Source organism: Microcebus murinus, chromosome 2, assembly GCF_040939455.1.
Source record: "Microcebus murinus isolate Inina chromosome 2, M.murinus_Inina_mat1.0, whole genome shotgun sequence".
NCBI lineage: Eukaryota > Metazoa > Chordata > Mammalia > Primates > Cheirogaleidae > Microcebus > Microcebus murinus.
Window position 1 is genome coordinate 116196451 of NC_134105.1, and position 26633 is coordinate 116223083.

A 26633-nucleotide genomic window follows, 5' to 3' on the forward strand; every position below is an offset into this window, starting at 1 on the left:
GCCGACAGGAGACTCTCCCTAAGGCCCACCTCCGCCGCCGCCTCAAGGCTGGGAGCCAATCACAGCGGACGCCGGGAACTTGTCTTCTCTCCCATTGGTGGATGGCTCACACGAGGCGAATGGCGGCGGCGCGGCGTGACGTCCTCTGGCTCAGATGCCGAGGAAGCCTCTAGGACTCCAGCCGGGCAGCACTGGCTTGTCGCGGGGGCGCACGCTAGTCAGGCGGTGAGTGTTCGTTCCACACCCGCGGCCGGCTCGGTCACCCTCTGTGGTACCGCTCACCTGTCGGGAATGCTCCTTGTGGGCCCAGCCCTCCACCAAAAGGAACGCGCTGTTCCATCCAGCCACCCTTTTTATTCTAATCACTGTCCCTCGGATGTCCACTCAGGTCCTCCAGAGAGATTTGGTGACCGAGGCCAAGCAAAGGTTTAATCTTGGGGCGGGGGAATGCTAAATCTTTACCCCAGCAGTTTTCATGTTTTAAATTGTACTCATCTGCTATAGAAAGACACCAGAATTTAAGCACTCGGGGCGTTTGCCAAGACACTGAAGTGAAGAAAGTAGATAATGTGAGAATAATGAACAAGCTTTTCACTTAACAGAAGAACCATAATGGAGTCCCAATTAAAGGGTTTAAGCTTTATTTTGTCACTTTTTGAAACCACTTTTTGAAATACAAAGAAAACAAACACCTATGGCATACTTTATGGTTAAAAGGAAAGTGGAAATCCTGAGTCATTAAAGCAATCACAAAACATGATAGAGCTCTTCGTTTAAAAACAACATAAAAGAGGTCTTGGCATAGTTTTCAAGGGCAAAGCATGACAAGAATCCCCAGTGCTTGTTTTCATCTCCCCTGTGTGCCTTTTCCTCCCTGACTCACAGCCTGACTCCATCCTAATCCTTCACTTCAGGCAAAGCTGCAGCATTTAAAGCAATTTTCCCTGTGCAGTATCTGTAGAGTAACAGATCCTGCCAGAAGCTTATACAAACATTTTGAACTCTCTATTTTGCTTTTATGTATAGTATGATCACTCTAGCTCAATTTTCCTCCTGTGGTAGCAAATGACACTTGTTGCAAGCAAAAGCAGCAAAAATGAGTCTACCAGGTAAAACAAGAAACTAGTAAAAGGACAAGATTTGTTTCTAAGACACATAAGTGAATGCGCCAAAATATGTGAGTTGATTAATCTGTGAAGAAATACAATTGGCAGTATTTACATTTCTCACTGAGTCTGAAAGTGTGGTCCAAGAAGCCCCAGGGCTTTCAGAGATTCTTTTAGGTTGGGACAAGGAGAAAGGGAAACAGATGCTTTGTCTAGGAGGTCTCTATTGAGAAATAGATGGCACTAGGAGATGCTTTGTCTGGGGGGGGGGCGTTGGTGGGGGGGGCACAGGGGGCTTCTAACAAAGAACAGATGACATGTCAAGGGGGCTTCTAAGGAGTGAACAGATGGTTGGTCTACAATAGGAGGTCTCCAAAGACTGACCAGCCAGAAAGAGGTAGAAAGGCCACAAAGTGGAGATATTAACAAGGCTACAAAAGAGGGTCTTTGGAGCAAATAAGGTGACAATAACCTCAAGTGACCTACCCTCATTAACATAGTAAAAATCACACCCACCAGTGTCATGACAGTTTACAAATAATCATGGCAACCTCTGGAAATTGGCTTTCAAGGTTAAAAATGGAGAGGGTTCCCAGGAATTCTCCACCCCTTTCCAAGAAAAAGCATGAATATTCTGCTTCCCACTTAACATAAAATTAGAAATCAGCATAAAAGAAAAAGTCTTGTTAAACTCAAGGTCTCCACTAGCAGGGTTGACTCATTTCTTCTCTAGAATATGCTATGCTGTAGTAACTTTTGTCACTTTACTTGCTTACATCTGCTTGGTCTGCTCATTTGCTCCATCAACTCTATACCAGTAACCATTCTTCAGTGCTGGAAACCAAAAACCAGGGAACACAGACTTGACATCTGGTCCCACACCTGACAATTCCACCAGCTCAAAGCTGTTTTTATAATCATACTAAGACTTTTCCACTCCAGAGTCTATATAGCATGTGATGACATTATCACTCTATTGGCTAAGTGAATGTGTGCTTATATATTCTTGTGTTTAAAAAACTTTCCTGGTTTAAATTATAAAATGGCAAATTTCAATAGGTATAACCCACAAAACCCAAAGGTCTTTAGGTTCTCAATAACAAGGGTCCTAAGACCAAAAAGTTTGGAAACTTTTAATCTACATAATACAAGTATCTAGTCCCCTAAACTCCAACTTCTTATCCTGAGTACAGAGAGAACACCAGTGGTCCTCTTGACAAATGTTTTGCATTTACATTCAGTGCTTTAGTTGAAGAGAAGAAAAAGAAAGGAAGCCAGGAGACACCTCAGAAAGAGAAGCCCACCTATTAAGAGCAGCTTTCCATCCCTTCTCTGAGGCTCCAAGACCTGAACTGTGTTAATCTGTAAATCACTGGTTCTGGAACTTTTTCTCACTATAAATCACATAGGCACCTCAAATCTGCTTTGCAATGAGGCTGGGTATAAATGAATAATAATTGTTCTTGAATTGGGTAGAAAATGTTTCCTTATTATTTTTCTCAAAGAGGTTGTGATAGGCATAATTCTAATTTTTCTCTTGCTGGTAGCGAAAGAGTAAAATCAGAGCTATTTGAAGGCTAAGAAGGGTCTCACATGCTGCTGCTGGAGGAGGCTGTGTGCCAAAGAATGTGGGCAGCCTGTAGCAACTGAGACTGCCTCCTGGCTGACAGCCAGCAAGGAATCGGGATCTCAGTCTTACAATCACAAGGAACTGAATTCTACTAAAAACCTAAAATTTCTTAGCAGTGAATTCTTCCTTAGAGTCTCCAGAGAGGAGCCTAACCCAGGCACCATCTTAATTTCAACCTGTGAAACCATAAGCAGAGAACCCACTCATGCCCACCTGGACATATAGAACTGTGAGCCAAGCTGTGTAATGTTTTAAAGCTGCTAAATTTGTGGTCATTTGTTATGTGGCAATAGGAACTAACACAAAAGTAAATAGAATATATTTGTGAAAATTGAGGTAGTATTCACATAACAAAATTAGCCACTAACTATATTTAAGTGTACAACTCAGTGGCATTAGTACATTTACAATATTGTGAACTGTTCCAAGACATTTTCATCACCCTACAAAGGAAACCCGTACCCATTAGACAGTCATTCCCTGTTCCTTCTTCCCCCTGGTCCCTGACAAACACTAATATGCTTTTCTCTCTATGCAATTACCTATTCTGGAAGTTTCAAACAATATGTGACCTTTTATGTCTGGCTTCTTTCACATAGCATGATGTTTTTAAGGTTCATCCACATTGTAGTATATATCAGTATTTCATTCCTTTTTTGCTGAGTAATATGTGTATATATTACTTTTTATTTATCCATTCATCAGGTGATAGACATTTGGATTGTTTTCACTTTTTGGCTATTGTGAACAGTGCTACTATGCATATTTGTGTGCAGGTGTTTGAATACCCGTTTTCAACTCTTTGGGGTATGTACCTAGGAGTAGAATTGCTATATCAGTTGGTAATTCTATGTTTGACTATTTGACATACTATTTTTCACAGAGGCCCTACCATTCTACTTTCCCACAAGCAATCCAAATTTCCAATTTTTTCATATCCTTGCCAATAGTTATCTTCCTTTTTTTAGTAGCCATCCTAGTGGGTGTGAAATGGTATCTCATTGTGGTTTTGGTTTGCATTTCCCTAATGCCTGATGATGTTCAGCATCTTTTCATGTATTTGTTGGCCATTTGTATATCTTCTTTGGAGAAATGTCTGTTCAAGTCCTTTGCCCTTTTCTAAATGCTTTTTTATTGTTGAGTTATAAGAGTTTTTTATATATTCTGCATACTAGACCTTTGTGAGGTGATTTGCAAATATATTTTCTCCCATTCTGTAGGGGTAAACAGAATATTGAGGGGCACTTTCTCTATTCATATAAAAAACATGTAGGGGTCTGCGTTTTGCAAAAAGTAAGATTATACTGTATTATACAATTATAAACTTTTCTGGCTCTTTTTTTCTCTCTAAGGAATAATTCATGGAGAACATTCCATGTAATAAGGTATAGGTCTAATTCTTTCTAATGCCCACATAATATTTCATTGTGGACCTCATAATATTCAGCCCCTACTTATGGTCATTCATTCTTTTTCTTGTTTTCACCACTGCCAACAATGCTGTAATTAACACCCTCATACAATGTATATTTATGTATTTTAAATTTCATTTTAATAGGATTTATTCCCAGGAATGGGATTTCTAGGTTAAAGAGTATATGTATTTTTAATTTTCATAATTTTCATTTAATATTCATAATTTCATAAATTTCATAGTTTTACTCAGTTATTTTACATAAACCTATACTAGCTTACATTTTTACTAGCAACATATGAGAATATTCCTTTTGCACTGCATCCCTGATTACAGATGTAATCAGGCTTGTACATTTTTGCTTGTCTAATAGGTGTAAATTGGTGTTTCTCAATCTGTAATGATTTTTACCCACAGGGGACATTTGGCAATGTCTGAAGATGTTTTTGATTGTCATGACTGGAGAGAGGGTGTTAGCTTCTATTGGGCAGAGCCAGGGATTCTGTTAAATATAAATTATTGCAATAATGAAGGCAGCCCCCATAACAAAGAGTTATCCAGCCCAGAATCCCACTAGTGAGGAAGATGAGAAACCATAGTATAAAGATTCCTCACTGTATCTTTAATTTGAACATCTTTATAGGTGAGTTTGGGCATCTTTCCACATGTTTGCCAGCTCCTTGGATTTACTGTTCTGTAAATAGCCTATTCATAACTTCTACTCACTTTTCTTTTGGCTGTTTATTCCTCTCATTAATTTATAAAGCATTTTATTTTATAAACCCTTTATTTTTCCTCTTCATTGAAAATATTTTTCAAATATACTATTTATTGACTTCCATAGTATCATTGCCAAACAGTAAAATCTTATTGTAGACCATAAAATGAGGTCTGAAAAAATGGTCAGATTTACTATGTCCTTGAACAGAAAAATAGCATCATACAACTTTCCTTTTCCTTAAAGTTAATCTATGATTTAATGCAATGCCAGTTAGATGAGTCAGGCATTTTTAATCTATGGAGTAGTGCAGGCTGGAAAGGAGCATTGGTTCTGTCCATTGTGTGGTATATAGAATTTTAGAGCAAAAGGAAGATTTAAGATCAGTTTGTCCATTGTGTTACTTTCCAGAGAACGACCAGTTACAAAGAAGTTAAGGGACATGTGATATGATAAAATTGGAAACATGCTTCTTGGCCCAATTTAAACTTTGTTCTACAGTAACAATGATGAAATTCATTAAAAATAGTTATAATCACAGACTTAATTTTAGAAATCACATTGAAGTTGAGGCCAAGAAATGTAAATCAATTTACCAGGATGCAGTAAACCCAAAAGTATTTGGTTACACAGACTTGCAGAGTCCAATACTGTTCCTCCATGCCATGCAACCTTTTATGTTCTCTCCCAGTTAATATTTATTTACTTTCAATATACTGTATCACAGAGCAGTTCTCCTGGAAAACAGTTTTGAAATCCTTTTCAAATGTATTAACTAGAACTTGGATTCTTACTTCATTCCTATAAATATGGTAGATACAAATACACATTTTCCTCACTTTGTAGATAAGAACACCAAGAGCCAAAGAATCTCAGTCCTTCAAGGTCATGTTTATTCCCTCAACCTGAATTTGAGAGCCTGTTGTCTAAGGCACTGCACTTGGTGCTATAGGGAAACAAAAATAAGACAGTCTCCAACCCCAGGGAGCTCATATGATGAATCAGTAGTGAATTGTACCATTCCAGGCTGTACCCCTAAAATGCCCCTAAACTGATGACTTACTTCACAAGCAGAAACAAGCTGTGTCCTGACAATAATCACAGACTAAATGAGTATGCTGTGCTATCCTGTAAAATGTCAATTCAGCTCACAAGGGATTCTCCTCTCTGTTTCTTAAATGCTTGACCCAGAATTGTGGATGTGGTCATCAAGGCATCGCCCCACAGCTGAGTTGTGTCATGGAGCAGCCCATCTAAAGGGCTGCCTACTCATCAGGCGTCTCAGCCTGTGTGGGCTTGGAATGTGATACCATGCAGGTGAGGCATTGCCACACCCACAGGGCCCTTTGGGAAAGTGCTCTGTGGCATCGTTCCTCCCTCTGACTATGCTTGTCTTCTGCCATTGTTTGATATCTAAGTTGGAATGCTGTCATCACTTGCTGTCAAAATTTCATCCTCTGTGAAAAGTTCATGCAGTCTATGAGAATAAAGTAATTGATAACTATAATTCAGATATTATTAAACCACCACCTTCATCTTCTGACTTGCATTTATTTGATTGCAGTTTTCTTGCCTCTAGTTTCTTCCTAGCTGGAACCAGTCTCCATACCACACTTAGAATAGTTAGAATGGTTAGGTCTCTCTTGAATAGTTAGATCTCCTTTGAATCTAATATTACTCTTGTCCTGATCTGTTATTAAGAATTGTTGGTGCTTACTAAATGAAATAGAACCTTCTTATTTCTGACTTTTGCTAACCCCTCCAATCTCATTCTCCACTAATCTCCCCTAATGCTCCCCAGTTTCTCAAAATGTCATTTAGTTGTCATACCTCCTCCACCTCTACCACCCTAGTCCAAGCCATCATCATATCTCCTCTGAGCTACTACACTAGCTTCTAACTCATTTTGCTGAACCCAGCCTTCCTCAATTGTCGCCTATTTGCATAGCAGCCAGAGTGATCTTCCTAAAACCTAAATCAGATGATCATGCCACTCTTCTGCTCAGATCCCTCTAATGGCTTCCCGTAAAATTTTGAATTAGATCCTAGGTTTTTTACTAGAGTCTGGAAGGCCCTACCTGATCGACTCACTCTACTTCAGCATATCTCTGATCTCATTCCCTATGACCTTCCACCTTTCTACTCTGGGCCAGTGACACTGGCTTTCTTGTTGCTGCTTGTATGTACCAACCACACTCCCACCTCAGGAACTTTGCACTTGTTGTGCCCTCTGCCCACAACACTTTTCCTAGATATCTGTATGATGCCTTCCCTCACTACTTTGAGGTTGCTGCCTAATTATTACATTATCCTACTTAAAATAGCAGACATCCCCATCCTGGTCACTTTCTGTCCTACCCTGCTTTATTCATCTTAGCATTCATCCCTGCTTGCTGTATTATATATGTATTTATTTTGCATTTTCCTAGAATGAACACTAGAATAAGAGCTCCATAAAAGTAGTGGCTTTGTTTTTGTTTACTGCTCTAGACAGTAAACTGCTCTAAACAGTGCTTAGAAACACACTGAAGACATATTTGTTGAATGAATGACTGAACTGTCAGTTCCTCTCTGCACATTCCCCTGATACCTCTTGGACAATTGTTCTATCCTCTCTTGCCTTAGAACTATGTATATACCTTTATTATAGCTATCACATTTTATTGTAACTATTGTCTCTTCCCTCTCTTCCCCCTCATCAGTCCATAGAATCCTCAAAAGCAGATGTTTTACTCATCTTCATATCCTTTCTGGCACCTGGAACAAATTTGGTGAAAATGAGTAGAATGAATAATGGTGGAAGGAGAACAATATAGCCACACCGGAGATTCTAGGGTGAGCCCTTCATCAGTCCCATCTTCAGTAGGCTATGTCAGCACTAAATGCTGGCATTTATTTCAATATAGATGCCCAAGGCAAAACCAATCTCCTTGCAGTTTACTGTTTCCCAAATTTCCCTTCCTAAGGATCTTTTTCCTCAGCCTCCAAAAACCACTTGGGTGGTAATTCCACCTGAAGCTTTAAAAATGAGCTAATATGTAACAGTTTTGACACAAAGGCCATATCACAAACACTGATAACCTATGGAATTCAATAAGAAAATGAAACTGAGGCTGGGTGCAGTGGCTCATGCTTATAATCCTAGCACTCTGAGAGACCAAGGCAGGAGGATTGCTTGAGCTCAGGAGATGAGACCAGCCTTGCAAGAATGAGACCCCGTCTCTAATAAAAGTAGAAAAATTAGCCAGGCATTGTGGTGTGTACCTGTACTCCCAGCTACTCAGGAGGTTGAGGCAGGAGGATCTCTTGAGCCCAAGAGTTTGAAGCTATAATGAGCTATGATGACGCCACTTCAACTCTATCCAGGGCAACAGAGTAGACTGTGTCTCAAAAAAAAAGAAAAGAAAAGAAAAGAAAAGAAAAGAAAAGAAATTGATATTCTTTTCTTAGGAACAACACAGATCTTTAACACCTCACCCACCTGGATGGCATGAATTTATGAACCTCATATGTACTTTAAAAGCCAATCTAGGGAGAAAATTTATTGCAGTTAAACAGAGCACTAGATTAGGAGTTGGGAACCCTAAGTTTTTGCTCAGGTTTTTCTACAGATAGTCTATGTGACATTGGATAACTGGCTGCACATTGTATCTTAGGTTTCCCCTAAACTGAGATGGGTTAGAGGTGGGTATTGGGACTAGATGATCTCTGAAAGCCTTTCCAAACTGAAGTTCTCAGACTCTATTGATTCAGCTGGGAGATTGTTCCTAAGTGGCAGGAAACAGATTAAGTACTGGAAAAGGAATGTGTTCTCTCTCAACACCAATGGCCTTGAATGGTGAGGTTAAGATGGCAGTCTTGACACCTCGCAGCTCCTGACCCCAGGCCTCAAATGCCATTTGTACTCCTGTTCCTGTAGACACAGCTACTTTCCTCAAACTTGCAGCAGCCGGGCTCCCACCAAGATGGAAGAAGGAAGGGTTGGAATACTCCTGGAACTGGGTTTGAGAGGTATGTGTAGCTGAGAAGGGCTTAGTAAGGAGACTACAAACTTGCCAGCATTGTGGTGATTGTCTTAGCTCTGCTGTGTTTTGTTTTGTTTTTTCCTTAGAACTAGAATGAATGTGGCTCAGGGTTCAGGGTGTGACCTTTGGGAGTTCCCAGGGGGGTTCTGGAGATTGCCAGAGGCACCCTGGGAGCAGACAGTCACCTGTGAGATGAACCTGGGAAGCCTGTCTGTGACTCAGCCGTAGCAGCCTCTTCATGTTTCCGTATCAGACAGAATGAGTTTTTTATGAGACTAGAACTGACTGTACTATGTAGCCAAGCCAGGTGGTGAAGTAATTTATTTTCTGATATACTTTATCTTTCTTAAAGAATATATCAGAACTTTTGGGGGAAATGTGTTAAGTCCTGTTTTATAAAAGCACGTGACCTCTATGGTAACGTGCAAAAACAGCATTCACAATCACATGTGAATGAGTCATAACTTAAGAAATCCTGAATGAAATGAAATAGGGGTATGTTGATTTCTCTCATCAAATATTCATTTGTGGCAACAGAATTGGCCCAGGGAACCTATCTCAAGTCCCTTGAAATTCTGGAAGCACAGAGACAGGCCTTATCTATTAAAACGTTTCTGATATGTCACTGTCTTCCTGCTGTCTTAACGATGTATAAACACATTCAAACACACAATCACACACCTATTTTCTCTCCTCTCATTTAGTTATGTATACTCTCTGTGTTTGGTAAGGTGTTTTAAAATACTCTTCAATTGATAATTAAAAGTTCAAAACATTTTATGTAAAATCCTCCCACATAGAAGAGATTAGTAAGGAAATTCTCTTCCCAGGTTCTAATCTGAATGCAGAGTCCCCTCTCCAAGTTCTCATAACTGAAAACTACCATTATGCTGTTTGGCTTTCATCTCTGTCTCAGTTCTGATGCTGAGAGTGAGGGTTCTTGGCTGGAATCCTTACTAACAGTGACAAGACATTTTCAGTTCTTGGTGAGGCATTCAGGTATTACGGGACATGATAACTCAAGCCACATGCTTGTTATGTCCTGTCTGGTAAATGATTACTGGCCATTTTATACATGACTTCCTCTCCCACTAATTAGGGATTTTTGCGATCAGGAACTGGGTGTGGTCTTTATGTTTCTCAGTGTCTCCTCTGGTATTTTAAGTATAAGAATTTTCTAATAAGTGTTTGGTGAATACATTTCCCAGTCCTTGTGAGTTTTACTATCAACCTTCAGTAATACTTTTTTGCAGCTCATGGCACAGGTATTATAGCATCACATTTAGCTATAGATGAAGAATTCCATGCTCATAGTTTGCCCAGTTCTTCTGCGGTGATGTACAAATCTTTAGATGAAATCAACTTGAAGAGTCTGTCGTGAACCCCAACGTGAAAAGATCCATCCCTGTATTAGAGTATGAATATCCTTTAAAGAGAGGTCTTTCTGCATGCTTTTGCCTATAACCCATATCATTGTACATTTCTAACCTCACCTTCTCTACCTCTCCGCCAGTGTCCAGGGCAGAAGCTCTTCTTGCTTTGAAATATAAGAGAAGATATATGGATCCAGGATCTGTGTCTCCTGGTCTACCAAGAACTCTGGGCCTCAGTTCCTTATTCTGGCAAGGAACACCTTAAGGTGCCCCTAGCAGTGAGGATAGGGACTGCACACAAGATAGAGAAATAATGAGACTCTGAGCAGCTGATTATTCTTATATCTTACCTCTCCACTCCCACCCTATCTAAAAATCTCATCACCTGGCTTAGTATATGAAGAGCTTAATGCTGAGATGCATCAGGCAGATCTGGGTTTAGGACCCAGACACTACTACAACTTTTGGCAACTTTGGACAAGGTACCCTTCCCTTCTAAGGCTCAATTTTCATGTACATAAGTGGAGATAACACCTATTTCTTAGGATAGTTGGGAGGACTAAATAAGATTATTTATAAGATGTTAAATGCTCTGCACAGTGCCTGCTACAAAATTAATCTTAAAAAATGAGACCTATTATCATCTAAGTACAATAGAGGGTCAGCTTCTAAGTAGTTAGGAGAGATCCTAGCACAAAGTAGGAGCTCTTTAATTGCTTGTGCAGGCAGTAAATGCAGATTATATTTTCAGAGGCTGGATTATATTCATGAGTAGAGGAAAAAGGAACAGAAGACACTCAGGGTTTAAAAAAATTTTTAAACAACTTTATTGAGGTATGACTTTCATCCAATAAAAATCATCCATTTTAAGTGTATAGTTCAATAAGTTTAAACAAATATATATATAATTATATAACTACTACTGTGAGATACAGGGGTTTTTGAAAAATGTCTCTGAGATATGGAAGCTGCTGGGATCTGAAACTGATTGGCAAGGTTTGTCCTTGACTAAGAACGAGAAATTATCTCCCCCTACCCCATGAAAGGAGGTAAGGTAGATGGAAATAATAGGCACTAGGTAGGGGCAGGGGATAATGCTGAAAGCATTCTCTAATGTTATCTCTTTTTCCTATACGGTAAGAGGCAAGGTACATGCTGAGGAGAAGATAAACAAGGATGAGTCAGGTTCTGCCATGAAATATGAAAGTTTAAATAGCATATGTGGGGAGTGACTGACAAGGGCTGTGTATAGTGGTTGCCCAGCTAACTAAGGCTGCCCGAATGTTACAGCCTGGATGTGGGCAGGGAGATTGCAGGGGCCATACTGATTCAAGGTTGGGGATTTCTCAACAGGTGGGGATGAGGCAGAAGGTCAGAGGCAAGAGTTTTCCCCAGGGCTTATGAGTAGTATGGATGAACTCATACTCAGTGGGTGTGTGCTGGCTTAGAGGAGGAGTGGAAGCCACGAGGGGCACAGAGGCATGACATAATGGAGGGGTTGGGAGAGCTGGATGCCTCAGTGGGATGGGTGGGATAGATGTTCAAGAGAGCTGAGATGCATGGGTTTGGTCTTAATATTACACAGGAGGACCTGTTCTGAGGGATGACGAGGTTCAGGTTATGCTCACAAAAATTGGCTGTTCAAGTAGAGTAGAATGCAAAGCTTATCTGTTAACAATTGATAGAAAAGACAAGAAAGGATCATTTATACAATGCTGTGCTTTTAAAAAAGCATTGCCAATGATTCCATGGGGAGGGTTTTCACCCATGGTCTTCAGGGGAGAGCTGTTATATTGTACACTGTCCAATTCACTAGTAAATTCTGTTGGCTTTACCTTCAACATATGTCCATATCCTACCACTCTTACCACTTCTATTGCTACCACCATTGATATTGATATCTGCAGTCACATCTGAATTGGTCTTCCTGCAAATAGCCTTGTTTCCCTATAGTCTAGTCTCAGTATAACAGCCAGAAAGATTCTTTTAAAGCTTAAGTTCAATACTCTCTAGTAACTTCCCATCTCATTCAAAAAAAGCGCAAAGGGCTTTCTAGACCTAAATATCCCCCACTTCCCATCTTTTCCCACCTCTGCCCACCCACTTTATTCTTTGCTCTCATTGTCTCCTTGCTTGGTTGGCTTCAACCTCATGGTTCTCCTTGCTCTTCCTGGATCACCATCTGCATGATTTTAAAGCAGGATATTTGCACTCACTATTCTTTCTGCCTGCTAAGTTTTCTCCCATGAGTCTGTTGTTTACGTCCTTACTTCCTCTGGTCTTTGCTCACACATTACCTTCTTACTAGGGCCTTCCCTGACTGTACTGTTTAATATCGAGTTTGTCCCTTCCACAAATGCCACGTTCCCTCTTCTGATTTATTTTTGCCTTAAGACTTCTTATCTGACATCCTATGTGTTTTTCTTACTGTTTATTGTCTCTCTCTCCTTCAACTTGTGAGTAAACTTCATTAGAGTAGACATTTTTCTGTTTTGTTCTCTTCAGTACATGGAATGATGCCTCACACTTAATAGGCAATCAATAAATGAATTACTGAAGAAAGATTCGTTCATGACAATAAGGTGAAATTTTAATTGAATGCAGGCCTAGACAAAGAGAAAAAGGAGAAGGCTATGTGATTAAAAGGTCGTTTTCTCTGGAAAAAGAGAAAATGAAAAAAGAAGGAAGAGAGGAAAAACTTAAAAGCTATTGTTTACTAATAGATCCTTAATAGTGCAAATACTGACACAGATCAAAGGTCAGAGATAGGTTCAGTATGGTACTGATATTATAGGGGGGAAAAGTCAGAGATAAAAATAAAGGAATAGGATAAGGATTTATGAAATCAACTGGGCCAAGTGCAGTGGGTCATGCCTGTAAACATAGCACTCTGGGAGGCTGAGGTGGGAGGATTGCTTGAGCTCAGGAGTTCAAGACCAGCCTGAGCAAGAGCCATAGCCTGGCTTGTAGTACATGCTTGTAGTCCCAGCTGCTCAGGAGGCTGAGGCAGGAGGATTGCTTGAACTCAGGAGTTTGAGGTTGCAGTGAGGACACCACTGTTCTCTACTGGGGCAATAGAGCGAGACTTTGTCTCAAAGAAAAAAGAAGCTTGTACTTCAAGTACATATTCTAGAAAAGCTTGTCATCTAATTTAATATCTCTCCACATTCATATAAATTTAGATTATAAGGAACTGCAGAACATCATTAGAAAGGGTGTTTTTCAAATCATAGCATTAAATTTAAGTAGGTCAGTTCTTTAAAGGGGGCTAAACACAAGATTACAAGATGTGTTTGGTAAAATAGGTAATGAAAATTATTACTTTGAAAGAAGTTTTCTTAATATAAAAAAGGGGAAAAGTTATATCTGTGATTATTGAAAATGTACAGTGAGAAAACTGTTAGGAGGAATGAACATGTTGGGGAGGATGATGGGGGAAGGTAGTTAAATATAAACCCACTTTTATTTGTGAATGGATTTAATCTTGATAAATGGTACCTTTTAAAGCAAATATCTTGTTATGAACTTTAAAGCTCATAACATTTATGTTTCAAAATCTAGGTGCAATGATTTTAAATCTGGGAAAAACTGTTTAGAGTCCATTGTACTGTGTGTTAATATGACAACAAACCACAAAATATTAAAAAGCTACTTATTAAGGAGAAAATAATTTGTAATTACTCAAATCAGGCCTTAATAACTAGAAATTTATAAATAAGTTTGTTCTTTGTGTGCTCTGTCAGGCAGTATTCTTCACAGTAACTAAAACTGCCTTTTCTATTAATGATTAATAACAAATATTTGTTTTACTGACTTGAAAGACTCCAAACATGCTATATTTATTTTTAAGAAATATGATTCTTAGAAATGGTTAATCTGTACTCAATGAAGTATAAATAAAAATCAGATTTATCTATATGTATAATATTTGAATATTGATATCTTCACCGTAAGAATGGTTTTCTTTTCCAAAATAGCAGGAAAGAAATTAGATTATGGAAATTTTCTTAATTTACATTTTTTACTCATTAATCACTCTGAAACATTTGGCTTCCACTGCTGTTTGCTTGTAATAGAATCTGGTGCAAGAACATAACTTTGCAAATATGTAGTTGTTACACGTTGCAGAGTGTACAATCTTGAGCTCATTGCCATAGAATAGCTATCAAAATCATGAATTAGAGAAACAATATTTATGATATGAGCCATTGCCTGAAGGAAAACTAATTTTAGAGACTAAAATTCTCAAAGGCAAAATCTACCTTTGGCTTCAGCCAGACTGGCAGAGAGCCATGCACTTGGGCTTTGAAGACTTGGTTTTACTGAACTGTGCTTTGGTGGGGAAGCTTCAGCCACTCTTTAGGGCTGCACAGGAAATAGCCCTATAAAAATCTGTTCTTGTTAGAGATATTCTGTACTTTACATGGTGGTCTCTTTCTATAGACCTTCAGGAGAAATTTATTTTTAATTTCAGATTTATTTTTAATCTCAATAAAAATGTGCTGCTTTTGAACATTTTTTGGGGACACTTTTGTATAACCTATAAGGTTTTTCTTTTTGCATTGGCTATTAAACTTTTGCTAAACCTAAGTTCACCCATAGCAAGATCAAGAGCTTTATGGTATGCATTTTCATGTTGGCCTTTTTCTACTTCCTGTTTAGGTTTCTATCTCTAGTTTTCTCTCCTGCTTCTTACATACGTTGTCAGGTAGTATGTTATGTTTTCTTTTAAGCAACCTTAACTCTTGGGGGGACAAGATGAGAAATAAATATATTCATTCATACATACATAAAATAATGTTGTATTTAGTCATTTGGGTTTTATTTTGTGCTTTCCTATCACTTTGCCACCTGAAGAAACATGAGAACTTTGAATTTAGAATATTAGCATCCAGGAGGGCAGAGAAGATTCTTTATAATACCTGGTAAATATCAAACCACACTATCCTTACCAGCCAGTAATTTTTAGTGACCTATTTGGTACATTGCAGAAAACTACAGTCTTCATAATGCATACGATGATCCAGCATGCTTACCATTCTTTCTATAATAATTTAGTTTCTGGCACAATTTGTTTACCTCTCCCTGTTTAAACTCCTTCTTTGGCAACCAATTGATTATTCTTGCAGAGATCTGTTTAAATTTTCTCAATTTGTGGATAATTTACAATAATTTCTGAATCCCATAGTAGGCCTGTGGGCTCAGGATGTAAACTAATGTTAATAGCCCCTGCCCCTGAGAAAAACGTAATTAGGTCAGTTAAATCCACTGAAAAAGGTCCGTGCAAGCTGTTCAATTCTTTGTTTAGCCTGGATAATTAAGGCTTGACCTCTACGTGAGAGTCCTCAGAACTCTGGCTAAGTACAATTGAACCAGACACGCCACCTACTGGGAAAAGCAACCTGGAGAAAATAGGGCAACAATTAAAAGCAGAGTGGATGGTGGTTGGTGGTTGCACAACAGTGAGAACGTACTTAATGCCACTGAACTGTACATTTAAAAATGGTTAACATGATCAATTTTATGTTATGTACATTTGATCATAATTTTTAAAAATAATGACTAGCATTAAAAAGTGTTAGAAATAAAGAAGAAATTAATACTGTGTTATATTCATATTTATATTATTTTTGCTAATGTTAATAATCGATACCTATATAGTTCTTACCATGTGCCAAGTATTATTCTAAACATTTTACCTAGAAATATAGCCTTTGTTACTGTTTCCCTCAGACTACTCACAAAATTAAAGTTTTATTTACATTTTTATCTGTCGTGTCTGTAAACAAGGTTGCCACATTTCAGACTTTCAGAAAGCCTTTTAGGCAGCAAGGAGGAACTTCATACAAGGTAGTTGAAATAAATAAAATGATAAACCTATTATCAAATTTCATGATGCTAAAAAGCAGGTGAGTGTATGAAATTATCTGTATATCATTCCTGAGACACTGGGAAGCTGCCCCTAAGTGTAAAACATGAAAGTGCAGATGAACTGGAGGTGGTTTAAATGTGGACCAGTGGTAAAACAAAACGAAACCATCACATAAGCATTTTGAAGTCTTGCCATTGTCCAAACATCCCTGTAATTGTCTCATCTCTCTATTAGTCAATTCCCCACATACAAAATATTCTTGCACCTCTTTTCTGTGCTCCAGTGCTATTTTCCTATCACCCCAACCAAGTCAGGACCCTGTCCCATATAGGTGTCTTCCATAACATTTGCAAAGGCAACCCACTTATAATTTGATCACCACCATCTATCATTCACAATTTTCAGATTAGAGACATGTTTTGTATTTGTGTGTGCCCCTTATCCCCACCTCAGATTGTTAGATCCATCTGGGGTAGCTGCTGCTGTTATTTCTTTTGACTTGTCAAACACACTGGATCTGTGGACAGGTTGGAGGAGATGGAGGGAGGGGCATGGGTAAGTCATTATCAGACTGTACAGGAAGAGAAGGGAGAAGACATAGGTACATCCGGGAAAACTTACAGGAGTCTGAGCAAAAAGCTCTTACACTTCCCTGGTTTTCATTGACCCTTATCCCAATCCTCTCCTTTGGGATTCTGCACAGATTTCCTTCATATATGTCCACCATCCTCTTCAAATCATGTAGGTCAACTCTTCTGCTCCAAAAGCTTTCACAGCCTGACTCTATCCCATACGGCCTATTCCTGTCTTTTTACTACTCTGGGTGTAATCTGTTAGACTTACTAGACTCATAGTCTCTGTTTGCTTATTATGTTTATCTTCTCTATTCAACTAGATGATGTATTTGAAGGGCCAGAAAAATGTCTTTGATTTCCTTTATATACTCCCCCTTATAATACCTATCTATCATAGTGTTTTTTTGTGTAGCTAGAATGAGCTTAATACTTTTTTTTTTTTTTTTTTTTTTTTTGAGACAGAGTCTCGCTTTCTTGCCTAGGCTAGAGTGAGTGCCGTGGTGTCAGCCTAGCTCACAGCAACCTCAAACTCCTGGGCTCAAGCGATCCTGCTGCCTCAGCCTCCCGCGTAGCTGGGACTACAAGCATGAGCCACCATGCCCGGCTGATTTTTATATTATATATATTAGTTGGCCAATTAATTTCTTTCTATTTTTATGGTAGAGACGGGGTCTCGCTCAGGCTGGTTTTGAACTCCTGACCTTGAGCAATCCGCCCGCCTCGGCCTCCCAGAGTGCTAGGATTGAGCTTAATACTTTTAAAAAAACAAATGAAGATGATGGTTCATCTAGGGAGGGTAATATTAAGTTTTCTTTACATCTACCAAATGCAAAATACATGCATGTGTTTTGGTGGGGACAGTTTATATTAACTAGAGATATCAAAATCTTAAAGCTCTGTAGTCTCTCCCAACACAGTAAATATCTGGATATGAAAAGCCTTTTTGTTATCTGGACAGTAACCATGTAAATGTTACTCCACACACAGTCATTTTATCTATGTCCCACGGCATTCCCTATCTCTAGGCTATGAGAACAGAATAGCTTGGGAGAATTAGGCATTCAGAATTTTCCATAAGATACTTCTCTATTAGGAAAAAAAAACCAAGAAAAATGGTGACATGGAATTTTCAGGTATGTTTAAGTATGTGTTAGGTCCACTGCATTAGGGCATGTGCCAGTTGTGGAAACAAAATCCACTGCCCTGTGAATTGCTCCTTCTTGGTCTATCCAGAGAAGTAAATAGTGAAACATTCATGGCCCTTGGGAGGATCCAAGATATTTGGCTAATGGTTTTTGCATGAGTTTGCCATCGTGGTCCTGAACCCAAAATATGGTGGTTATTCAAAACTATTCTAAAAACTGGCATGAAGTTTGTTATTTTTTTTAACAACTTGAAAAGAGCCTGGAGAGATGATTTCACATTTATTCTCACCCTTTCACATTTGTGACATGTTCTCAGCTATACTTTTCCAACTTTGAATTAGGATGACTGCTAATGTTTAGGATTTTATCTGTTGGTTTCTCCTTCCAAGTCATAATTGCACTGCGAGTCACTTAACTGCTTTCCATGGCAACCAGTTATGATATAATGAACATTGGACTATGTTATGTCACTGGAGTATATACTGTGAAGCCAAGTTGTGATTTCATATAAGTGACTTCAAAGAGAGGAATAAAAAGTAGAAATGCTTTTTATTTCAAAATAAGATAACTTTTAATATTTCTACATAGCATCAGATATAGCCCAAACATCTCATTGATCCCCAAACAAGTATTTTTCAGATCACTTAATAGGTATCAATTAATATTCATGTCTACTTGTCTAGGGTAGGATGAATTATAAGCATTATAATTTCTATTTTATGAAAGAGGAACTGGACTGAAAGAGAGGCTGGGAGTGTGATCATCTGGTTTCTGGTTTTATTTCTGACACTAACAAGCCCTCGCGTTGGGTAAGTTGTTTAATCTTGAGGGCCTTATTTTTCTCATAAATAGGATAATGAAGTTGGATCTTATACTCTACTCCCATCTATTCCCCTGCCTATTACTCCACATGGTTTTCTTACCTATATCATACCTCAGTTGGATTCTAGATCAAGAGAGTTCCTGTCCAATTCTGCAATAGAGAGACCCAGGACTAGCTGTATAATTTTGGGGGCTCATTATAAAATCTTGGATGAAATCTTGGATTCCTTGTTAAACTTATTAAGTATTTCAAGATAGTGACAGCAGAGCATTAAACTAAGCATGGGAATGAACATATTGTACATCTATGAGGCTAGCCCTGGAGAGAACAAAAGAATGTTTCCTTTATCTTCAGACACTCTTTTGTTTTTAACAGAATGAAAATCTTAGAAATGTTGGTGGAACACTGGCATGAGCCATGAAAAGGAAGAAATAATGGGAATACAAATAGCAGGAAGCCAATGTTTTGTGGATATTTGAAATTCTCATATATATTCACAGGGCTCACCCTATCTATAGGCGCAATAGGTAACTGTGGTAGTTAGTTTTTAAAGATGTTCCCAATGAACTATGCCTCCTGGTATGCATGCCCTATGTAGTTCCCTTCTACTTTGAATCTAGTCTGCCCTGTACCTTGTATTAACCAATGCAGCAGAAGTGAAGCTGTACCAGTTGTGGGCCCAGCCCTTAAAAGTGCTGGCAGCTGCTTCTTCCTACCTCTTGAACACTTGCTTTTGGGAGGCTGAACAACCATATACAAAGTTACCCTGTTGGAGACATCAAGTGGATAGACCCTGTAGAAAGGCCATATAGTGAAAGAGGACCAGCTGTCTCAGCATTCAGTTATGCCTCCAGATGACTCTGGATGTGGCCATTGTCTGACTGTAACCTCATGAGAGACCCTAAATGAAGCCAGCAATAAAAACCACTCAGCTGAGCCAAGTTAACCCATAGAACCATAAAAGATGATAAATTTATTGATGTGTCTTAAAGTTATTTTTAAAATTTATGTTTTAGCTGAAAAATAATTATATATATTTATAGTATATATGTTTTGATATGTGTACTTCTTGTGGGATGATTGAATCAAGATAATTAACATACGCTTCACCTCACATAACAATTTTTGTGGTTTTAAATACTCAGTGTTGGGGTGGTTTATTTCACAAATATAGATAACGTCAACGGTGCCTGTCTATCCCATGTGACTTCAAGGATGCCAGTTCCACAATGTCTGTAGGACCACTAGATGCCAAGTTCCCGGGGAAGAGAGTGATGAAAGGGGAAGTTGCTGGGGGAAGAGAGAGGAGGAGGTTGAGGCTTCGGAGAGAAAGGCACTGAAAGAAAATTTCAACTGCTTACCAATTTGGCCAGGGGTCTATTCTAGCAGGAATAGCTGCATTTGGACCTAAAGTTCCAATGTTCTGTTTTACAGGTATTAGCTTTCCCTTAGGGGAACTGCATGCTATGTAGTGCTAGAATGAAGCCAATGTTACATGTTCAGTTCTCTCTTGGTTATTTTGGTTCTGTTCCACATCTATGACCACTAACCTTGAACATCAATTTGTACAATCAGTCCCAAGGGGGACAAAGATAGATTCATAGCTTCAATGGGACTACTGAAAATGTGCTTGCCTGTTTCTTTACTTATGGAGAGTCAGAAGAATCATTGTCATCAAGGAAAGACAGGGCATTTTAGGCACTTATTTCATATGATAAGATTGTTTTTCTCTCCACTGTCAAGAAAAACCATTTATAAGTATTGTCTTTGTTTCTTTTGCTCTTAAATCATACTTCTTTTAAAGAAAAATGTAGGAATAAAAGTTATGCAGGTCTGTAAATGGTTTCCAAAAGTATCGATTTTATTAATGTGTATAGGATTTGAAAGAGCTATAATGAAGCATGTTATGACTTTATATAGCATTTTTAATCATTGTGAAAGATAAGCCATTTTCTTGTTGGTTCTTGATATTTTCCCATCTATATTTAAATTAATACAGAAATATAGCCACCATCTCATTTAATGGTGGCAAGGAGTTGTATTATAGAAGTTTCTTATAAAATTTTATTCTCTAATAGAAAAAAAGAGAAATAGTAGAAATTGTTAACATTTAAAATAGTCACAAAATACATTGCCCACTCTAAATGGTTTGATGTCTTAAAGATTCTTTCCTGTGCTTATGAATTCAATTCTAGTAAATATCACAGCCAAAGAGTTCCAGGCGAAGTGCAATACTTTGATTCCATGTTTTAGGAATGATGCGGATAAACCTAGAAATGATTGGGGGGTTGAAAATGTTCTTCACGTGTCCTTTGGTATTACTATTTCCTTCGAAAATCTGGAAGCAAAATAATGAGAAAAATATTTAATGCCAGTATAAGTATGTATGAAAATCTTAGATAATTTTTTATCCTTTTAGCTCAAACAGAGGGCATCAAAGAACACATCAAAGAACACAACACTATCACGGAGATGGTCCTCAGTAATGAAATCACATGCCAAGTAGACGCTTTTAGGGGCTTCATCCCACCAATGATCTCAACCAAGTTAGAGAAAAATAAATAAATCTGACGTGATGCTGTGAAGCAGCCGCCAAGCTATCTTAGCCCCTTTGTAGCTATGTGACTTTGAAGAAATTACTTATATTCTCTGATTCTCCAGTTCCTCACTGCCAAAATGAGGGCAACAAAATTTTACCTCACAGAAATTTTAAAGATGTATGTTAACATATGACAAGGCCACCAAGAAATGGTTAACTATTACTGACATTTACAATGTGGCCATGCATTTTTATTTATTTATTTAGTCATATACATTATATTCTTAACTGTTTTATGGTTTTTTTTTTCCTCCATTCTCAGCAAGTTCCCCAAGATTTACACACAGCAGAAGCAAAATCACTATTTATGACAACCACCCTCATCCTGCTATGAAGACAGCCTGGCATAGTGAGAAATAAACCAAAACAGACAACCCAGGAGTTTAAAAAGGTGAGAGTCAGGTTCAAATGTATTAACTGAGATAAGTGCTGAGCATTTGATGAGAATTCAGTAAATAACAGTTTCCTTCTGTGCTGCCTCTCCTATTGGCTTTAGCACAATTCTCATTCCTAGGCACAATTCTCATTCCTAGGCACATTGCCTTAGCTTTGCCTCTGGTAGTATTTTTAACCATGTCACTAGGAAGTAGAATTATTTAGGAATGTAAGGGAGTAATTCATTTTGCAGAAAATCTAGTCTCCTCAACAGGAAAGATACTAATTGTTTTCTGTTTACTAACGATATGACACAGAAAGATTTATGGCCTTGGATTTGATCAGTTCACGAATAACAAGTATAAGTAAGGCAATGCCAATATGGTATTATTTCACAAAACTTCTTCTGGATCCCTTCACTTTATTTCTCAATTAAAGCTAATTAAGCTTTGTAACATCTCCTAATGTTTTGTCCTAACTATTTCATGAGTGGCTCTGTCAAAGCAGAAAGGTGATCTCCATGGTCCTTGTCCCAAGACCAGACACCCAAGGAACTAGGATTTAGAAGACTTAAAGAGGTGGTACAGGTCAGTATCTATTTGTCAAATGAAAGGTATTGTTATTTTCATCATAGCACAGTTTTCAATTGCTTTCTCTTTGCCAAGATGCCACTCTACCTTGTCCACCATGGAGGATTTCTGCCTGTAAGGTTTCCATTCCACTCCCTGGTCACTGTAGTGGATGGTGTAGCTCTTCACATACATTTCAGAGGACAGAGATTTGCAGCCCTGTGTTATCATTGCAGTTATCTTCTTGATTTTGAGTAGATCAATTTGTAACCACTGTTTGTTGTTGTTTGCCTATGAAAATGACAAAAACACATGGATAGGAAGGATGTTAAAACCTTTGCTTTTTTTTTTTTCAGACCAAGATACTCAGAAATGCACAGAGCTTAAAAGGATTTTGTTTGTCTCATTCCTTAGGATTCACTGTCTCCTAGAAACTTTCCATTACTTGTTTTTTGCCACACCATGTGCATAAATTTCTGTTGCAGTATTTCTTACACTACACACAATTATTTGTTGTTTGTATCCCTTACTGTGTGAGGGCAGAGGTTTACTTAGTTTTACTTCTTGGTATTCACCACAACCACAATGCAAGGCACATAGATGGTGTTCAATAAATACTTGTTGAATGAATGAATAAATTTATTTGGAAAAATTATTGAAGTACTAAATTATCTATAAATATTATTCTCTTAAGCAAGTTTGTTTAAATACTATGATGATATTACTGCAGGGTTTTCTGGGAAAGATTTGGATAGCATTCTCTAACTTATTTTAGAAAAGCTCAACTTCTCTTTTCTATCCCCTGCTAATGTCAAACAGAAATAGTCCAATTTCTTCTTTTCTGATATTTCAAATAAGTGTGATATTTGAGAGACCTGTTAAAGCCATAGTAGGGGCTTGATGCACAGAATTTATCCTGTCTCTGGCGTAACGAAATGCCTAATCACATGTTTGGTGATATGTACCTGGAGAAAGAAGACCAGAAAAGACTACCTGAGTTTTGGAGTAATCTGAGATAAATTCTCACCTTTGGGAGATTTATCATGTCCCATAGTTTCATTCACTTCTATATGAAATGAGTAGTTTCTCAGTATCACCCATATGTGCATGAGTGTATGTGTATATACGCATACACATATGTACATATTCACATATTATTTTTAAAGCAAATTAATTGAATTAAAATGGTTGTATTAGAAAATTTAAGTCTGTAATATCCTCTAGCGATATGTGGCTGGTGTCTCAGGGTGTCTTCGAATCAAGGTTGCACCAGTGATACAGGATATACAAGGGCTGTCCGGAAAGTATCCAGCTGTTGTTAATATAACAAAGACAGTTCCGTGGCTGGATACTTTCCAGACAGCCCTTGTAGGTAGCTAAAGGATTTTTGTAAGCATAAAAGAGGTAGAGATGCTTTCATTTTAAAGAGATGGGCATAAGTATGAGTGCCTGTATGTGTCTGGCTTCAATTTTCAGCCTCTCTGAAGAGACCCTCTAAAGATATTTTATGCAAATGGAAGGCTAAATGAAACAAATATTTCTAACTCAGAATATCAAATTTAAAATGACAGCATTAAACATTAAAATTAGCATTTCATCTTTGGGTCCTTTATTACATTGCAAAGACTAAGAGCAAATTATATGGAGAGCAGATATTTTTAAAGATTATAAAATAAAGGGTGTGGTGACAAGGTTAAACCATGAACAGGTCTGAAGAGCATCTAAAAAAATGGGATGTTATAAAGTGTATAAACATAATGTAATATAACATTGGTGTTATCATTTTTATTATTTTAACTAGATATCAGTTTTCCCCTCTGCAAAATTAGATGTTTGGGCTGCTTCAAATGGAGGAAGGAGCCATTGGCCTGTTTACTGGGAGAATGAGATTCCAGTTCTGATTCTGCTACCAGACTAAACTAAAATTACTTAATCTCCTGTGTATTTAGACTTGAAAGGAAACGTCTGGGCCAGATGGATTGCTACTTGGTACTCTAACATTCTGTGATTCTGTGATGGGCTAGAATGAGTTTTGAGGCATGGGCATTCATTCTCAAAACTATCTGTGTGGGGTCCAAGCTTTCCTTTTTACCCCATTAGCACCACAATTCACTTTTCCTTTCTGGTGGCCTACTTTAAAGATAGGTCCTGGAATTCTAGAGTGTAGGTGTCTTAAGGGAAGGAGATAGTATGGAATTTAGATTTAGTTGGCTGAAGGGATCATACAGTTACCCATGCCATTCTGATTTCTCAGATTAGTTGAAGAATGAAATAAAAACAAGTCAACTGTTAACAGTTACCCTGAAATTAAGTCATCTGAAATACTTAATGGCCTAATTAATATAAGGGACAATACAACACTTTGGAAGGTGTTTAATTAGATCACTGATTTATAACCCTGGATCATCTTACTTTACCTCCAGTTCTCTCAAGGAATGTCACAAAGCTCTTCAGAAATGGGAATAAAAAAGTTTAAATAGTACTCTTAAGAAAATGAAATATTGCTATATTGTGAAGAAAAAATAAGAGTTGATGTTGCAAATCTAAATCATTTGCTTATCACTAACATAAAGTGGCTAAATCAGGAATTGGCAAACTATGGCCCATGGGCCAAATCTGGGCCCCTGCCTGTTTTTTGCAAAAAAAATTTTATTGGAACACAACTAAGTTCGTCCATTTACATATTGTTTATAGCTGCTTTCCTAGACAATGGTTGAGTTGAGTAGTTATGACAAGGAATGTCCCACAAAGCCTAAAATATTTACTATTTGGCTCTTTGCAGAAAAATTTCACCCACTGCTGGTTTAAATCAAGGCTAGACCAAGAATTTCAGAGATAGTAACTCTTGTGAGCCAAAGTTAGAGCTAAAGTTATCAAGTCTACAGATAGCCTAGGTTCTTGGACCTAGGATTTTAATCTGCAGAAACACAAGGTGATATTCCTGCTCCCTAGATACAGCCCCACCATGTTCCCCTGTAGTGTGGGCCTTTGTTTTCTTCTGGAGAGCTGAAAGAATTCTATGTATAGAGTATATTTCACCTTGGCTTGCCAGGCATTCACACGTCCCTGGGCATTAAGACGGGCACGGGAGGGTTCCCAGTAATCTCCCCACCAAGATTTTTTAAAGGAGGAAGCTGTGATTTGCTTGTTTTCTATCTTTCCGCTTTCCATACCCAGTGGTGTGGAACATCCTGTCAAGAGAAAAGTAATGTAATTAATTATGCACCATCAATATTCACTGCATAGCATTTTGTACTGCAGAGAATACAAGAAATAATACAACAAAAATAACGATCACAACAATGAACATTAATTGAATCCAAGTGCTAAATACTTTTCAGATTTTATATGTATTATTTAATGCCCATATCTCCATTTTACAAATGAGAAAACAAAATATAACAAGAAACAATAACAAATCCAGAAGAACCAGAAACTGAATTTGAGCCCAGAGTCTGACATCAAATACCACATTGTAAACATTTATACTCACCCCCCTCCTTCAGAGAGTCATAGAACCTTCTGTCTTGCTTTGAGGTAGACAATAATCCTAAACTAGCCTTATATAAAAAATATACTCTGTTTCTTCTTCTTCTTAAAAAAAGATAGAAAGAAGATATAATGGACTCTTGGTAGCTACCATTTAATATTTTCCTTTTCAACCCTTGGAAGGTAATTCATGTTATATACCCTTTGGAATTTTGCCAAGGTGTAAGTTGAGCATTATAGGCAGCAAGACTGACCTGTGACTGTAAGAAACATAGCTAGGGAGTAAGCCTATCTGACTGCCCATCACCTTTGTGACACCTTGTCCTTGCTAGTAAAGCATTCACAAATTTTCTTGAAGTGATACCTTACTTTTTCCATGAAAAAAAGCCCTAAAAAGAACACCTATTGCTAATTATAAAAGTATCAAGAAAGTGAAATAAGAAGAAAATAATGTTTCCTGCATAGAAAATAGATGTTTTCAATAAATTAAGAGTTAAATATCACATTTTAGGGTAGCTTGCCTATTATTTGAACACATCTATCATTTATACCAAATATCATAGGGAAACAAAAAAACCCCAGTGACTTATGGAACTATTTTTAAGGCATGCTCCTGCCTGTATAAAATTTGTGTTTTATATGGGAGATATTATATACTACTGTTAGCTGCGGATTGGCAAAATGCCCATATCCATATCTCTCATGAATGTGAAGGGTATGTATGTTTTCATATCTGCTTTGATAAGAAACTGATTCCAAGGTTCAGCTACTTTCTCCACTGTGAATCATGGCTGCTTCCCTCCAACCTGAGATGAGGTGCTCTAGCTCCCCAACAGGTGTACCTATTTATTGATCCCTCTGCCGCCTCATCCCTTGAGAAGCCAGGTGGGGCCTGGATCAGCCAAGCCCCACCTGGCTTA

General features: G+C 38.0%; 1 protein-coding gene and 1 long non-coding RNA gene across 4 annotated transcripts in view; one reads left to right on the plus strand and one right to left on the minus strand.

Annotated features, from left to right (window-relative positions):
• The first annotated feature begins 6 nt into the window (after positions 1-6).
• Positions 7-22879, plus strand: LOC142869595 (uncharacterized). Of its 3 annotated transcripts, none has more exons than XR_012918191.1 (4): positions 83-225; positions 21543-21671; positions 22146-22242; positions 22581-22879. It is a non-coding gene; the product is annotated as an uncharacterized LOC142869595 (long non-coding RNA). The 3 variants fall into 3 exon arrangements; XR_012918190.1 differs by having other exon boundaries at positions 22163-22242; XR_012918189.1 differs by having other exon boundaries at positions 7-225; positions 21543-22242.
• The window catches only part of F5 (coagulation factor V), a 66848-nt gene continuing 60736 nt past the window's right edge, over positions 20522-26633 (minus strand). Inside the window, exons 23-25 of the mRNA XM_076000368.1 lie at positions 25264-25415; positions 22333-22515; positions 20522-21019 (exon numbers count right to left, since the gene is read on the minus strand). Of these exons, the coding sequence (XP_075856483.1) occupies positions 20873-21019; positions 22333-22515; positions 25264-25415 (482 nt within the window). The 3' untranslated portion in view covers positions 20522-20872. The remainder of the gene's footprint in view (positions 21020-22332; positions 22516-25263; positions 25416-26633) is intronic.